Source organism: Engystomops pustulosus, chromosome 5 (genome assembly GCF_040894005.1).
Source record: "Engystomops pustulosus chromosome 5, aEngPut4.maternal, whole genome shotgun sequence".
NCBI classification, from domain to species: Eukaryota; Metazoa; Chordata; class Amphibia; order Anura; family Leptodactylidae; genus Engystomops; species Engystomops pustulosus.
In genome coordinates, this window is record NC_092415.1 from 207,250,526 (window position 1) to 207,268,084 (window position 17,559).

A 17,559-nucleotide genomic window follows, 5' to 3' on the forward strand; every position below is an offset into this window, starting at 1 on the left:
AGGGGGGCAGAGTGCACACTACCGAGGGGGGCAGAGTGCACACTACCGAGGGGGGCAGAGTGCACACTACCGAGGGGGGCAGAGTGCACACTACCGAGGGGGGCAGAGTGCACACTACCGAGGGGGGCAGAGTGCACACTAGGGAGGGGGGCAGAGTGGACATTAACGAGGGGAGAAGAGTGGACATTACCGAGGGGGGAAGAGTGGACATTACCGAGGGGGGAAGAGTGGACATTACCGAGGGGGGAAGAGTGGACATTACCGAGGGGGGAAGAGTGGACATTACCGAGGGGGGAAGAGTGGACATTACCGAGGGGGGAAGAGTGGACATTACCGAGGGGGGAAGAGTGGACATTACCGAGGGGGGAAGAGTGGACATTACCGAGGGGGGAAGAGGGCACATTACCGAGGGGGGAAGAGGGCACATTACTGGGGGGGGGGGCGAGGGCACATTACTGAAGGGGGCAGAGTGCACGTTACTGAGGGGGCAGAGTGCACGTTACTGAGGGGGCAGAGTGCACGTTACTGAGGGGGCAGAGTGCACGTTACTGAGGGGGCAGAGTGCACGTTACTGAGGGGGCAGAGTGCACGTTACTGAGGGGGCAGAGTGCACGTTACTGAGGGGGCAGAGTGCACGTTACTGAGGGGGCAGAGTGCACGTTACTGACGGGGCAGAGTGCACGTTACTGACAGGGCAGAGTGCACGTTACTGACAGGGCAGAGTGCACGTTACTGACAGGGCAGAGCGCACATTACTGAGGGGGGCAGAGCGCACATTACTGAGGGGGGCAGAGCGCACATTACTGAGGGGGGCAGAGGGCACATTACTGAGGGGGGCAGAGTGAGGAAAAGAAGAACTTTTTTGATCTTCCCAATTCGGAATACTTTCTGCACCCCTGTATGATGTAGGACTGTATATAGTGATGGGGGCAGTATGGAGATGTATGAGGTACCTGTAATTTATAACCATGTGTGACAGCTGGGATACTGATTCCTATTGGCAAAGATAAGTCTCTGGGGCGCAGTCTGTATTTGGGTGTCTCTCGGGTACTTACCTGGGTGCAGTATGAATGGGCACCGATAAGGCAGTTTGTTGGAACATCAAAATCCTTCTGAACCCTAGAGAAAGATAAGAGGGAAAGCAGTGACACGCTGCAAAGCGCGGGACAGAAAGCAGTGACACGCGGCAAAGCACAGGACAGAAAGCAGTGACACGCTGCAAAGCACAGGACAGAAATCAGTGACACGCTGCAATGCACAGGACAGAAATCAGTGACACGCTGCAATGCACGGGTCAGATAGCAGTTACACGCTGCAGAGCACGGGACAGAAATCAGTGACACGCTGCAATGCACGGGACAGATAGCAGTTACACGCTGCAGAGCACGGGACAGAAAGCAGTGACACGCTGCAGAGCACGGGACAGAGAGCAGTGACACGCTGCAGAGCACGGGACAGAGAGCAGTGACACGCTGCAGAGCGCGGGACAGATAGCAGTTACATGCTGCAGAGCACGGGACAGAAAGCAGTGACACGCTGCAATGCACGGGACAGAAAGCAGTGACATGCTGCAGAGCACGGGACAGAGAGCAGTTACACGCTGCAATGCACGGGACAGAGAGCAGTTACACGCTGCAATGCACGGGACAGAGAGCAGTTACACGCTGCAATGCACGGGACAGAAAGCAGTGACACGCTGCAGAGCACGGGACAGAGAGCAGTGACACGCTGCAATGCACGGGACAGAAAGCAGTGACACGCTGCAGAGCACGGGACAGAGAGCAGTTACACGCTGCAATGCACAGGACAGAAAGCAGTGACACGCTGCAATGCACAGGACAGAAAGCAGTGACACGCTGCAATGCACGGGACAGATAGCAGTTACACGCTGCAGAGCGCGGGACAGATAGCAGTTACACGCTGCAGAGCGCGGGACAGATAGCAGTTACACGCTGCAGAGCGCGGGACAGATAGCAGTTACACGCTGCAATGCACGGGACAGAGAGCAGTGACACGCTGCAGAGCACGGGACAGAAAGCAGTGACATGCTGCAGAGCACGGGACAGAGAGCAGTGACACGCTGCAATGCACGGGACAGAGAGCAGTGACACGCTGCAATGCACGGGACAGAGAGCAGTGACACGCTGCAGAGCACGGGACAGAAAGCAGTGACACGCTGCAGAGCACGGGACAGAAAGCAGTGACACGCTGCAGAGCGCGGGACAGAGAGCAGTGACACGCTGCAGAGCACGGGACAGAGAGCAGTTACACGCTGCAGAGCGCAGGACAGATAGCAGTTACACGCTGCAGAGCGCGGGACAGATAGCAGTGACACGCTGCAATGCACGGGACAGAGAGCAGTGACACGCTGCAATGCACGGGACAGAGAGCAGTGACACGCTGCAGAGCACGGGACAGAAAGCAGTGACACGCTGCAGAGCACGGGACAGAAAGCAGTGACACGCTGCAGAGCGCGGGACAGAGAGCAGTGACACGCTGCAGAGCGCGGGACAGAGAGCAGTGACACGCTGCAGAGCGCGGGACAGAGAGCAGTGACACGCTGCAGAGCACGGGACAGAGAGCAGTTACACGCTGCAGAGCGCAGGACAGATAGCAGTTACACGCTGCAGAGCGCGGGACAGATAGCAGTGACACGCTGCAATGCACGGGACAGAGAGCAGTGACACGCTGCAGAGCACGGGACAGAAAGCAGTGACACGCTGCAGAGCACGGGACAGAAAGCAGTGACACGCTGCAGAGCGCGGGACAGAGAGCAGTGACACGCTGCAGAGCACGGGACAGAGAGCAGTTACACGCTGCAGAGCGCAGGACAGATAGCAGTTACACGCTGCAGAGCGCGGGACAGATAGCAGTGACACGCTGCAATGCACGGGACAGAGAGCAGTGACACGCTGCAATGCACGGGACAGAGAGCAGTGACACGCTGCAGAGCACGGGACAGAAAGCAGTGACACGCTGCAGAGCACGGGACAGAAAGCAGTGACACGCTGCAGAGCGCGGGACAGAGAGCAGTGACACGCTGCAGAGCGCGGGACAGAGAGCAGTGACACGCTGCAGAGCGCGGGACAGAGAGCAGTGACACGCTGCAGAGCACGGGACAGAGAGCAGTTACACGCTGCAGAGCGCAGGACAGATAGCAGTTACACGCTGCAGAGCGCGGGACAGATAGCAGTGACACGCTGCAATGCACGGGACAGAGAGCAGTGACACGCTGCAGAGCACGGGACAGAAAGCAGTGACACGCTGCAGAGCACGGGACAGAAAGCAGTGACACGCTGCAGAGCGCGGGACAGAGAGCAGTGACACGCTGCAGAGCACGGGACAGATAGCAGTTACACGCTGCAGAGCACGGGACAGAGAGCAGTTACACGCTGCAGAGCACGGGACAGATAGCAGTGACACGCTGCAGAGCACGGGACAGATAGCAGTTACACGCTGCAGAGCGCAGGACAGATAGCAGTTACACGCTGCAGAGCGCAGGACAGATAGCAGTTACACGCTGCAGAGCACGGGACAGAGAGCAGTTACACGCTGCAGAGCACGGGACAGATAGCAGTTACACGCTGCAGAGCACGGGACAGATAGCAGTTACACGCTGCAGAGCACGGGACAGAGAGCAGTTACACGCTGCAGAGCGCAGGACAGACATTGAATGGGCTAGAGCCTGAATTGTGAACAATGTGATACGAGATTGTGTAACACATTACAGTGTTGTCTGCAGCACATTGCACCAGGTTACATCCCCCCCCCCACATTACAGTGTTGTCTGCAGCACATTGCACCAGGTTACATCTCGCTCCCCCCACATTACAGTGTTGTCTGCAGCACATTGCACCAGGTTACATCTCGCTCCCCCCACATTACAGTGTGGTCTGCAGCACATTGCACCAGGTTACATCTCGCTCCCCCCACATTACAGTGTTGTCTGCAGCACATTGCACCAGGTTACACCTCGCTCCCCCCACATTACAGTGTTGTCTGCAGCACATTGCACCAGGTTACATCTCCCTCCCCCCCCCCACATTACAGTGTTGTCTGCAGCACATTGCACCAGGTTACACCTCGCTCCCCCCACATTACAGAATTGTCTGCAGCACATTGCACCAGGTTACATCTCCCTCCCCCCCCCCCACATTACAGTGTTGTCTGCAGCACATTGCACCAGGTTACATCTCGCTCCCCCCACATTACAGTGTTGTCTGCAGCACATTGCACCAGGTTACATCTCCCTCTCCCCCCCCCCCACATTACAGTGTTGTCTGCAGCACATTGCACCAGGTTACATCTCGCTCCCCCCACATTACAGTGTTGTCTGCAGCACATTGCACCAGGTTACATCTCCCCCCCCCCCCACATTACAGTGTTGTCTGCAGCACATTGCACCAGGTTACATCTCGCTCCCCCCCCCACATTACAGTATTGTCTGCAGCACATTGCACCAGGTTACACCTCGCTCCCCCCACATTACAGTATTGTCTGCAGCACATTGCACCTCGCTCCCCCCACATTACAGTATTGTCTGCAGCACATTGCACCTCGCTCCCCCCACATTACAGTATTGTCTGCAGCACATTGCACCAGGTTACACCTCGCTCCCCCCATGGCGCAGTGAGATAAATGCGAGGCGTCACAGATTATGATCGGCCGCACGGATCGTCTGACAAAAGGAGGATATTCTAATGACAGGTTCAGCTGTAAACAACGTGGGAAAGGAGCGTCCGACATCTGCAAATTATATCATCTGCTCCCGGAGGAAGCGGCAATCAGGAGGGGTCACCAGGTTACAGCCAAAAACACAACCTGAGCCCCCACCCCATCCAAGACCCCCCTCTACAGTGCACCCCCCCCCAAAAAAAAGTCATTACTGTACCATCAGTGATACACAGCACAGAGCAACTGGACCAGAACTTAGAGAGTCCAAGACATAACTGACAATGGAGGAGTCTACTAGATGTAATGTTACTCCAGTCCCAAATACATTCATCCCACTGCATAGACTTATCCCTATACTGTGACATAACTGTGTGAATTACCCCTGTACTGTGACATCACTGTGTATTATCCCTGTACTGTGACATCACTGTGTGTATTATCCCTGTACTGTGACATCACTGTGTGTATAATCCCTGTACTGTGACATCACTGTGTGTATTATCCCTGTACTGTAACATCACTGTGTGTATTATCTCTGTACTGTGACATCACTGTGTGTATTATCCCTGTACTGTGACATCACTGTGTGTATTATCCCTGTACTGTGACATCACTGTGTGTATTATCCCCTGTACTGTGACATCACTGTGTATTATACCTGTACTGTGACATCACTGTGTGTATTATCTCTGTACTGTAACATCACTGTGTGTATTATCCCTGTACTGTGACATCACTGTGTGTATTATCCCTGTACTGTGACATAACTGTGTGCATTATCTCTGTACTGTGATATCACCGTGTGCATTATCCCTGTACTGTGACATCACAGTGTGTATTATCTCTGTACTGTGACATCACTGTGTGTATTATCCCTGTACTGTGACATCACTGTGTGTATTATCCCTGTACTGTAACATCACTGTGTGTATTATCTCTGTACTGTAACATCACTGTGTGTATTATCCCTGTACTGTGACATCACTGTGTGTATTATCCCTGTACTGTGACATCACTGTGTGTATTATCTCTGTACTGTGACATCACTGTGTGTATTATCCCTGTACTGTGACATCACTGTGTGTATTATATCTGTACTGTGACAGCACTGTGTGTATTATCCCTGTACTGTGACATCACTGTGTGTATTATCCCTGTACTGTGACATCACTGTGTGTATTATCCCTGTACTGTGACATCACTGTGTGTATTATCCCTGTACTGTAACATCACTGTGTGTATTATCTCTGTACTGTAACATCACTGTGTGTATTATCCCTGTACTGTGACATCACTGTGTGTATTATCCCTGTACTGTGACATCACTGTGTGTATTATCTCTGTACTGTGACATCACTGTGTGTATTATCCCTGTACTGTGACATCACTGTGTGTATTATATCTGTACTGTGACAGCACTGTGTGTATTATCCCTGTACTGTGACATCACTGTGTGTATTATCCCTGTACTGTGACATCACTGTGTGTATTATCTCTGTACTGTGACATCACTGTGTGTATTATCCCTGTACTGTGACATCACTGTGTGTATTATATCTGTACTGTGACATCACTGTGTGTATTATCCTGTACTGTGACATCACTGTGTGTATTATCCCTGTACTGTAACATCACTGTGTGTATTATCCCTGTACTGTGACATCACTGTGTGTATTATCTCTGTACTGTGACATCACTGTGTGTATTATCCCTGTACTGTGACATCACTGTGTGTATTATCCCTGTACTGTGACATCACTGTGTGTATTATATCTGTACTGTGACATCACTGTGTGTATTATCCTGTACTGTGACATCACTGTGTGTATTATCCCTGTACTGTGACATCGCTGTGTGTATTATCCCTGTACTGTGACATCGCTGTGTGTATTATCCCTGTACTGTGACATCACTGTGTGTATTATCCTGTACTGTGACATCACTGTGTGTATTATCCTGTACTGTGACATCACTGTGTGTATTATCCCTGTACTGTGACATCACTGTGTGTATTATCCCTGTACTGTGACATCACTGTGTGTATTATCTCTGTACTGTGACATCGCTGTGTGTATTATCTCTGTACTGTGACATCACTGTGTGTATTATCCCTGTACTGTAACATCACTGTGTGTATTATCCCTGTACTGTGACATCACTGTGTGTATTATCTCTGTACTGTGACATCACTGTGTGTATTATCCCTGTACTGTGACATCACTGTGTGTATTATATCTGTACTGTGACATCACTGTGTGTATTATCCTGTACTGTGACATCACTGTGTGTATTATCCCTGTACTGTGACATCGCTGTGTGTATTATCCCTGTACTGTGACATCGCTGTGTGTATTATCCCTGTACTGTGACATCGCTGTGTGTATTATCTCTGTACTGTGACATCACTGTGTGTATTATCTCTGTACTGTGACATCACTGTGTGTATTATCTCTGTACTGTGACATCACTGTGTGTATTATCCCTGTACTGTGACATCACTGTGTGTATTATCCCTGTACTGTGACATCGCTGTGTGTATTATCCCTGTACTGTGACATCACTGTGTGTATTATCTCTGTACTGTGACATCGCTGTGTGTATTATCCCTGTAATGTGACATCACTGTGTGTATTATCCCTGTACTGTGACATCGCTGTGTGTATTATCCCTGTACTGTGACATCCCTGTGTGTATTATCCCTGTACTGTGACATCACTGTGTGTATTATCCCTGTACTGTGACATCACTGTGTGTATTATCCCTGTACTGTGACATCACTGTGTGTATTATCCCTGTACTGTGAGATCACTGTGTGTAATATCCCTGTACTGTGACATCACTGTGTGTATTACCCCTGTACTGTGACATCACTGTGTGTATTATCCCTGTACTGTGACATCACTGTGTGTAATATCCCTGTACTGTGCCATCACTGTGTGTATTATCCCTGTACTGTGACATCACTGTGTGTATTATCTCTGTACTGTGACATCGCTGTGTGTATTATCCCTGTACTGTGAGATCACTGTGTGTAATATCCCTGTACTGTGACATCACTGTGTGTATTACCCCTGTACTGTGACATCACTGTGTGTATTATCCCTGTACTGTGACATCACTGTGTGTAATATCCCTGTACTGTGACATCACTGTGTGTATTATCCCTGTACTGTGACATCACTGTGTGTATTATCCCTGTACTGTGACATCGCTGTGTGTATTATCCCTGTACTGTGACATCACTGTATTATCCCTGTACTGTGACATCGCTGTGTGTATTATCCCTGTACTGTGACATCACTGTGTATAGTATCCCTGTACTGTGACATCACTGTGTGTATTATCCATGTACTGTGACATCACTGTGTGTATTATCCCTGTACTGTGACATCACTGTGTATAGTATCCCTGTACTGTGACATCACTGTGTGTATTATCCCTGCTCTGTGACATCACTGTGTGTATTATCCCTGTACTGTGACATCACTGTGTGTATTATCCCTGTACTGTGATATCACTGTGTGTATTACCCCTGTACTGTGATATCACTGTGTGTATTATCCCTGTACTGTGACATCACTGTGTGTATTATCCCTGTACTGTGACATCACTGTGTGTATTATCCCTGTACTGTGACATCACTGTGTGTATTATCCCTGTACTGTGACATCACTGTGTGTATCTCTGTACTGTGTCATCGCTGTGTGTATTATCTCCTGTACTGTGACATCACTGTGTGTATAATCTCTGTACTGTGACATCACTGTGTGTATTATCCCTGTACTGTGACATCACTGTGTGCATTATCCCTGTACTGTGACATCACTGTGTGCATTATCCCTGTACTGTGACATCACTGTGTGTATTATCCCTGTACTGTGACATCACTGTGTGTATTATCCCTGTACTGTGACATCACTGTGTGTATTATCCCTGTACTGTGACATCACTGTGTGTATCATCTCTGTACTGTAACATCACTGTGTGTATTATCCCTGTATTGTGACATCACTGTGTGTATTATCCCTGTACTGTGACATCACTGTGTGTATTATCTCTGTACTGTGACATCACTGTGTGTATTATCTCTGTACTGTGACATCACTGTGTGTATTATCCCTGTACTGTGACATCACTGTGTGTATTATCCCTGTACTGTGACATCACTGTGTGTATTATCTCTGTACTGTGACATCACTGTGTGTATTATCCCTGTACTGTGACATCACTGTGTGTATTATCTGTACTGTGACATCGCTGTGTGTATTATCCCTGTACTGTGACATCGCTGTGTGTATTATCTCTGTACTGTGACATCGCTGTGTGTATTATCTCTGTACTGTGACATCGCTGTGTGTATTATCTCTGTACTGTGACATCGCTGTGTGTATTATCCCTGTACTGTGACATCACTGTGTGTATTATCTCTGTACTGTGACATCGCTGTGTGTATTATCTCTGTACTGTGACATCGCTGTGTGTATTATCCCTGTACTGTGACATCACTGTGTGTATTATCCCTGTACTGTGACATCACTGTGTGTAATATCCCTGTACTGTGACATCACTGTGTGTATTACCCCTGTACTGTGACATCACTGTGTGTATTATCCCTGTACTGTGACATCACTGTGTGTAATATCCCTGTACTGTGACATCACTGTGTGTATTATCCCTGTACTGTGACATCACTGTGTGTATTATCTCTGTACTGTGACATCGCTGTGTGTATTATCCCTGTACTGTGACATCACTGTGTGTATTATCCCTGTACTGTGACATCACTGTGTGTATTATCCCTGTACTGTGACATCACTGTGTGTATTATCTGTACTGTGACATCACTGTGTGTATTATCTCTGTACTGTGACATCGCTGTGTGTATTATTTCTGTACTGTGACATCGCTGTGTGTATTATCCCTGTACTGTGACATCACTGTGTGTATTATCCCTGTACTGTGACATCACTGTGTGTATTATCCCTGTACTGTGACATCGCTGTGTGTATTATCCCTGTACTGTGACATCACTGTGTGTATTATCTCCTGTACTGTGACATCACTGTGTGTATTATCTCTGTACTGTGACATCACTGTGTGTATTATCCCTGTACTGTGACATCACTGTGTGTATTATCCCTGTACTGTGACATCGCTGTGTGTATTATCCCTGTACTGTGACATCACTGTGTGTATTATCTCTGTACTGTGACATCGCTGTGTGTATTATCCCTGTAATGTGACATCACTGTGTGTATTATCTCTGTACTGTGACATCGCTGTGTGTATTATCCCTGTACTGTGACATCACTGTGTGTATTATCTCTGTACTGTGACATCGCTGTGTGTATTACCCCTGTACTGTGACATCACTGTGTGTATTACCCCTGTACTGTGACATCACTGTGTGTAATATCCCTGTACTGTGACATCACTGTGTGTATTACCCCTGTACTGTGACATCACTGTGTGTATTATCCCTGTACTGTGACATCACTGTGTGTAATATCCCTGTACTGTGACATCACTGTGTGTATTATCCCTGTACTGTGACATCACTGTGTGTATTATCTCTGTACTGTGACATCGCTGTGTGTATTATCCCTGTACTGTGACATCACTGTGTGTATTATCCCTGTACTGTGACATCACTGTGTGTATTATCCCTGTACTGTGACATCACTGTGTGTATTATCTGTACTGTGACATCACTGTGTGTATTATCTCTGTACTGTGACATCACTGTGTGTATTATCCCTGTACTGTGACATCACTGTGTGTATTATATCTGTACTGTGACATCACTGTGTGTATTATCCTGTACTGTGACATCACTGTGTGTATTATCCCTGTACTGTGACATCACTGTGTGTATTATCCCTGTACTGTGACATCGCTGTGTGTATTATCCCTGTTCTGTGACATCACTGTGTGTATTATCCCCGTACTGTGACATCCCTGTGTGTATTATCTCTGTACTGTGACATCACTGTGTGTATTATCCTGTACTGTGACATCACTGTGTGTATTATCTCTGTACTGTGACATCACTGTGTGTATTATCTCTGTACTGTGACATCACTGTGTGTATTATCTCTGTACTGTGACATCACTGTGTGTATTATCCCTGTACTGTGACATCACTGTGTGTATTATCCCTGTACTGTGACATCACTGTGTGTATTATCTCTGTACTGTGACATCACTGTGTGTATTATCTCTGTACTGTGACATCGCTGTGTGTATTATCTCTGTACTGTGACATCGCTGTGTGTATTATCCCTGTACTGTAACATCACTGTGTGTATTATCCCTGTACTGTGACATCACTGTGTGTATTATCCCTGTACTGTGACTTCGCTGTGTGTACTATCCCTGTACTGTGACATCACTGTGTGTATTATCCCTGTACTGTGACATCACTGTGTGTATTATCCTTGTACTGTGACATCACTGTGTGTATTATCCCTGTACTGTGACATCACTGTGTGTATTATCCCTGTACTGTGACTTCGCTGTGTGTACTATCCCTGTACTGTGACATCACTGTGTGTATTATCCCTGTACTGTGACATCACTGTGTGTATTATCCCTGTACTGTGACATCACTGTGTGTGTTATCTCTGTACTGTGACATCACTGTGTGTATTATCCTTGTACTGTGACATCACTGTGTGTATTATCCCTGTACTGTGATATCACTGTGTGTATTATCCCTGTACTGTGACATCGCTGTGTGTATTATCTCTGTACTGTGACATCACTGTGTGTATTATCCCTGTACTGTGACATCGCTGTGTGTATCATCTCTGTACTGTGACATCACTGTGTGTATTATCCCTGTACTGTGACATCACTGTGTGTATTATCCCTGTACTGTGACATCGCTGTGTGTATTATCCCTGTACTGTGACATCACTGTGTGTATTATCTCTGTACTGTGACATCACTGTGTGTATTATCCCTGTACTGTGACATCACTGTGTGTATTATCCCCGTACTGTGACATCCCTGTGTGTATTATCTCTGTACTGTGACATCACTGTGTGTATTATCCTGTACTGTGACATCACTGTGTGTATTATCCCTGTACTGTGACATCACTGCGTGTATTATCTCTGTACTGTGTCATCGCTGTGTGTATTATCTCCTGTACTGTGACATCACTGTGTGTATTATCCCCTGTACTGTGACATCACTGTGTGTATTATCCCCGTACTGTGACATCCCTGTGTGTATTATCTCTGTACTGTGACATCACTGTGTGTATTATCCTGTACTGTGACATCACTGTGTGTATTATCTCTGTACTGTGACATCACTGTGTGTATTATCTCTGTACTGTGACATCACTGTGTGTATTATCTCTGTACTGTGACATCACTGTGTGTATTATCCCTGTACTGTGACATCACTGTGTGTATTATCCCTGTACTGTGACATCACTGTGTGTATTATCTCTGTACTGTGACATCACTGTGTGTATTATCTCTGTACTGTGACATCGCTGTGTGTATTATCTCTGTACTGTGACATCGCTGTGTGTATTATCCCTGTACTGTAACATCACTGTGTGTATTATCCCTGTACTGTGACATCACTGTGTGTATTATCCCTGTACTGTGACTTCGCTGTGTGTACTATCCCTGTACTGTGACATCACTGTGTGTATTATCCCTGTACTGTGACATCACTGTGTGTATTATCCTTGTACTGTGACATCACTGTGTGTATTATCCCTGTACTGTGACATCACTGTGTGTATTATCCCTGTACTGTGACTTCGCTGTGTGTACTATCCCTGTACTGTGACATCACTGTGTGTATTATCCCTGTACTGTGACATCACTGTGTGTATTATCCCTGTACTGTGACATCACTGTGTGTGTTATCTCTGTACTGTGACATCACTGTGTGTATTATCCTTGTACTGTGACATCACTGTGTGTATTATCCCTGTACTGTGATATCACTGTGTGTATTATCCCTGTACTGTGACATCGCTGTGTGTATTATCTCTGTACTGTGACATCACTGTGTGTATTATCCCTGTACTGTGACATCGCTGTGTGTATCATCTCTGTACTGTGACATCACTGTGTGTATTATCCCTGTACTGTGACATCACTGTGTGTATTATCCCTGTACTGTGACATCGCTGTGTGTATTATCCCTGTACTGTGACATCACTGTGTGTATTATCTCTGTACTGTGACATCACTGTGTGTATTATCCCTGTACTGTGACATCACTGTGTGTATTATCCCCGTACTGTGACATCCCTGTGTGTATTATCTCTGTACTGTGACATCACTGTGTGTATTATCCTGTACTGTGACATCACTGTGTGTATTATCCCTGTACTGTGACATCACTGCGTGTATTATCTCTGTACTGTGTCATCGCTGTGTGTATTATCTCCTGTACTGTGACATCACTGTGTGTATTATCCCCTGTACTGTGACATCACTGTGTGTATTATCCCTGTACTGTGACATCACTGTGTGTATTATCCCTGTACTGTGACATCACTGTGTGTATTATCCCTGTACTGTGACATCACTGTGTGTATTATCTCTGTACTGTGACATCACTGTGTGTATTATCCCCTGTACTGTGACATCACTGTGTGTATTATCTCTGTACTGTGACATCGCTGTGTGTATTATCCCTGTACTGTGACATCACTGTGTGTATTATCCCTGTACTGTGACATCACTGTGTGTATTATCCCTGTACTGTGACATCACTGTGTGTATTATCCCTGTACTGTGACATCACTGTGTGTAATATCCCTGTACTGTGACATCACTGTGTGTATTATCCCTGTACTGTGACATCACTGTGTGTATTATCCCTGTACTGTGACATCACTGTGTGTATTATCCCTGTACTGTGACATCACTGTGTGTATTATCCCTGTACTGTGACATCACTGCGTGTATTATCTCTGTACTGTGTCATCGCTGTGTGTATTATCTCCTGTACTGTGACATCACTGTGTGTATTATCCCCTGTACTGTGACATCACTGTGTGTATTGTCCCTGTACTGTGACATCACTGTGTGTATTATCCCCTGTACTGTGACATCACTGTGTGTATTATCTCTGTACTGTGACATCACTGTGTGTATTATCCCTGTACTGTGACATCACTGTGTGTATTATCTCTGTACTGTGACATCACTGTGTGTATTATCCCCTGTACTGTGACATCACTGTGTGTATTATCTCTGTACTGTGACATCGCTGTGTGTATTATCCCTGTACTGTGACATCACTGTGTGTATTATCCCTGTACTGTGACATCACTGTGTGTATTATCCCTGTACTGTGACATCACTGTGTGTATTATCCCTGTACTGTGACATCACTGTGTGTATTATCCCTGTACTGTGACATCACTGTGTGTATTATCTCTGTACTGTGACATCACTGTGTGTATTATCTCTGCACTGTGACATCACTGTGTGTATTATCCCTGTACTGTGACATCACTGTGTGTATTATCCCTGTACTGTGACATCACTGTGTGTAATATCCCTGTACTGTGACATCCCTGTGTGTATTATCTCTGCACTGTGACATCACTGTGTGTATTATCCCTGTACTGTGACATCACTGTGTGTATTATCCCTGTACTGTGACATCACTGTGTGTATTATCCCTGTACTGTGATACAATGTTGTTATCAGTAGTAATGAAGTTGGCCACGCTTACAAGGAATAAAAGTATTCACCCAAAATGAAACGCCTGTGCCAGGGATTTGTAATGTTATCACCTCCTGGATCAGAAGTGCTGGCTGTACAGAGAGATGGTGCGGGGGTCCGTGTAATCTAAAACCACTGATAACAGGAACATGAGCTGATATCCTGGGAACGTCAGAAAAATTAAGATTTCGAAAGCTGAATGATCATTAATGTCAGTGTCTAATGCTGACGGGAAACATAACATAGCAGAATAGTGAGTGCAGCTCTGGGGTATAATACAGGATGTAACTCAGGATCAGTACAGGATAAGTAATGTCATGTATGTACACAGTGACTGCACCAGCAGCAGAATAGTGAGTGCAGCTCTGGGGGTATAATACAGGATGTAACTCAGGATCAGTACAGGATAAGTAATGTCCTGTATGTACACAGTGACTGCACCAGCAGCAGAATAGTGAGTGCAGCTCTGGGGTATAATACAGGATGTAACTCAGGATCAGTACAGGATAAGTAATGTCATGTATGTACACAGTGACTGCACCAGCAGCAGAATAGTGAGTGCAGCTCTGGGGGTATAATACAGGATGTAACTCAGGGTCAGTACAGGATAAGTAATGTCATGTATGTACACAGTGACTGCACCAGCAGCAGAATAGTGAGTGCAGCTCTGGGGTATAATACTGGATGTAACTCAGGATCAGTACAGGATAAGTAATGTCATGTATGTACACAGTGACTGCACCAGCAGCAGAATAGTGAGTGCAGCTCTGGGGTATAATACAGGATGTAACTCAGGATCAGTACAGGATAAGTAATGTCATGTATGTACACAGTGACTGCACCAGCAGCAGAATAGTGAGTGCAGCTCTGGAGTATAATGCAGGATGTAACTCAGGATCAGTACAGGATAAGTAATGTCATGTATGTACACAGTGACTGCACCAGCAGCAGAATAGTGAGTGCAGCTCTGGAGTATAATACAGGATGTAACTCAGGATCAGTACAGGATAAGTAATGTCATGTATGTACACAGTGACTGCACCAGCAGCAGAATAGTGAGTGCAGCTCTGGAGTATAATACAGGATGTAACTCAGGATCAGTACAGGATAAGTAATGTCATGTATGTACACAGTGACTGCACCAGCAGCAGAATAGTGAGTGCAGCTCTGGAGTATAATACAGGATGTAACTCAGGATCAGTACAGGATAAGTAATGTCATGTATGTACACAGTGACTGCACCAGCAGCAGAATAGTGAGTGCAGCTCTGGAGTATAATACAGGATGTAACTCAGGATCAGTACAGGATAAGTAATGTCATGTATGTACACAGTGACTGCACCAGCAGCAGAATAGTGAGTGCAGCTCTGGGGTATAATACAGGATGTAACTCAGGATCAGTACAGGATAAGTAATGTCATGTATGTACACAGTGACTGCACCAGCAGCAGAATAGTGAGTGCAGCTCTGGAGTATAATACAGGATGTAACTCAGGATCAGTACAGGATAAGTAATGTCATGTATGTACACAGTGACTGCACCAGCAGCAGAATAGTGAGTGCAGCTCTGGGGTATAATACAGGATGTAACTCAGGATCAGTACAGGATAAGTAATGTCATGTATGTACACAGTGACTGCACCAGCAGCAGAATAGTGAGTGCAGCTCTGGGGTATAATACAGGATGTAACTCAGGATCAGTACAGGATAAGTAATGTCATGTATGTACACAGTGACTGCACCAGCAGCAGAATAGTGAGTGCAGCTCTGGGGTATAATACAGGATGTAACTCAGGATCAGTACAGGATAAGTAATGTCATGTATGTACACAGTGACTGCACCAGCAGCAGAATAGTGAGTGCAGCTCTGGGGTATAATACAGGATGTAACTCAGGATCAGTACAGGATAAGTAATGTCATGTATGTACACAGTGACTGCACCAGCAGCAGATAGTGAGTGCATCTCAGGTGTTGCTCGTTACCTCGTTAGCTGTCTGTTGCTGTGAGAGGCTGTGTGCTGCTGCTGCTCCTGAGCTCCAGGGAAAACCACCTCCACCTGGGGCCTGCTCTCTCCTCTCCCAGGGAGGGAGTGGGTTTTCAGGCATGAGCCAAGGCAGCAAGTCCCACGCTCCTGCTTCCCGGTCTAGGCCGGCGGGAGGCAGGGGTAGCCAGGAACCGGCCAGCGCTGCGGAAGCCTTGGGGGTAAGAAGATCTGCAAGGAACAGCAGCAATGCTGCTCCAAGTACCCCCAGGCCAGCTAAGGCTTCAAAAAGCAGCAAGACCTCAGAAAAGATGAATACCTCAGGAAAGCTGGATACCTCGGGAAAGCTGGATACCTCGGGAAAGCTGGATACCTCGGGAAAGCTGGGTACTTCGGAAAAGCTGGATACCGCAGGAAAGCTGAGTGCTCAGAGAGGTGAGGCTGACCTCAGTGAAGAGGGCTGGGGAATGCTGAGGACCCGGGAGTCTATTTCCAGCTATGCCTCCCGGGCTCTGGGCCACCTCTCTGAGTACGAAGAAGCCAGCAAGACGGTGAGGAGACTGCGGGAGGAGCTCAGGTGCGCCCATGCCAGGGCAAGCTCTGCCCCAAAGAGGAAGAAGGAGCAGATTATGGCAGAGATATCCAGGCTCCAGACTGACATCCAGGCCTTGGAGGAGAGGAAAGCTTACCTGCTGGAGAGGAGCGGGCCGTTTAAAGAAAAGATCCTTAATGATGAGCGGTTCCGGGAGATGGAGGAGGAGAAGCAGAGGCGGCTGATGGGGCTTCAGCCTGAGAGTCAGATGGAGGAGGAAAGTTCGGTACCGTGCAGTGGGCCCCCTGCAGGACAAGCGGCTATGTCATCTGGCTGCGGTTCTGCCGGCCCGGGTGAGGATAGTGACAGCCACCAGGGAGGGGCGCTGATGGAGGAGATCCGACGGCTCGAGTCCCCTGTGCACCTCCAGGACTTTACTTTTGGAGACGATCTGCCGGAGGATGCACCGGGGGGCAGCAAACCGCGAAAGAAGAAGACCAAATCCGTGGAAGTGGTGAGTCTAGTCTACAGCCCCCTCCCCGTAAAACCCGAGTCGGCCGCAGGGTCAGCTCACTGTGCGAGCCCCGTTACCCAGCCCAGCACGGGTCCTGCAGTGGACTCAGTGCCAGGGAGCGGGGAGATTACAGGTGTGACATCTGAT

At 47.4% G+C, this 17,559-nt stretch overlaps 1 protein-coding gene across 4 annotated transcripts in view; it reads right to left on the minus strand.

The window, feature by feature from the left end:
• MINDY4 (MINDY lysine 48 deubiquitinase 4) overlaps positions 1 to 17,559 on the minus strand; it is a 119,227-nt gene that overhangs the window by 49,473 nt on the left and 52,195 nt on the right. For all 4 annotated transcript variants that reach the window (XM_072154440.1, XM_072154443.1, XM_072154442.1 and 1 more), the window contains exon 14: positions 1,056 to 1,119. In XM_072154440.1, the coding sequence (XP_072010541.1) occupies positions 1,056 to 1,119 (64 nt within the window). The remainder of the gene's footprint in view (positions 1 to 1,055; positions 1,120 to 17,559) is intronic.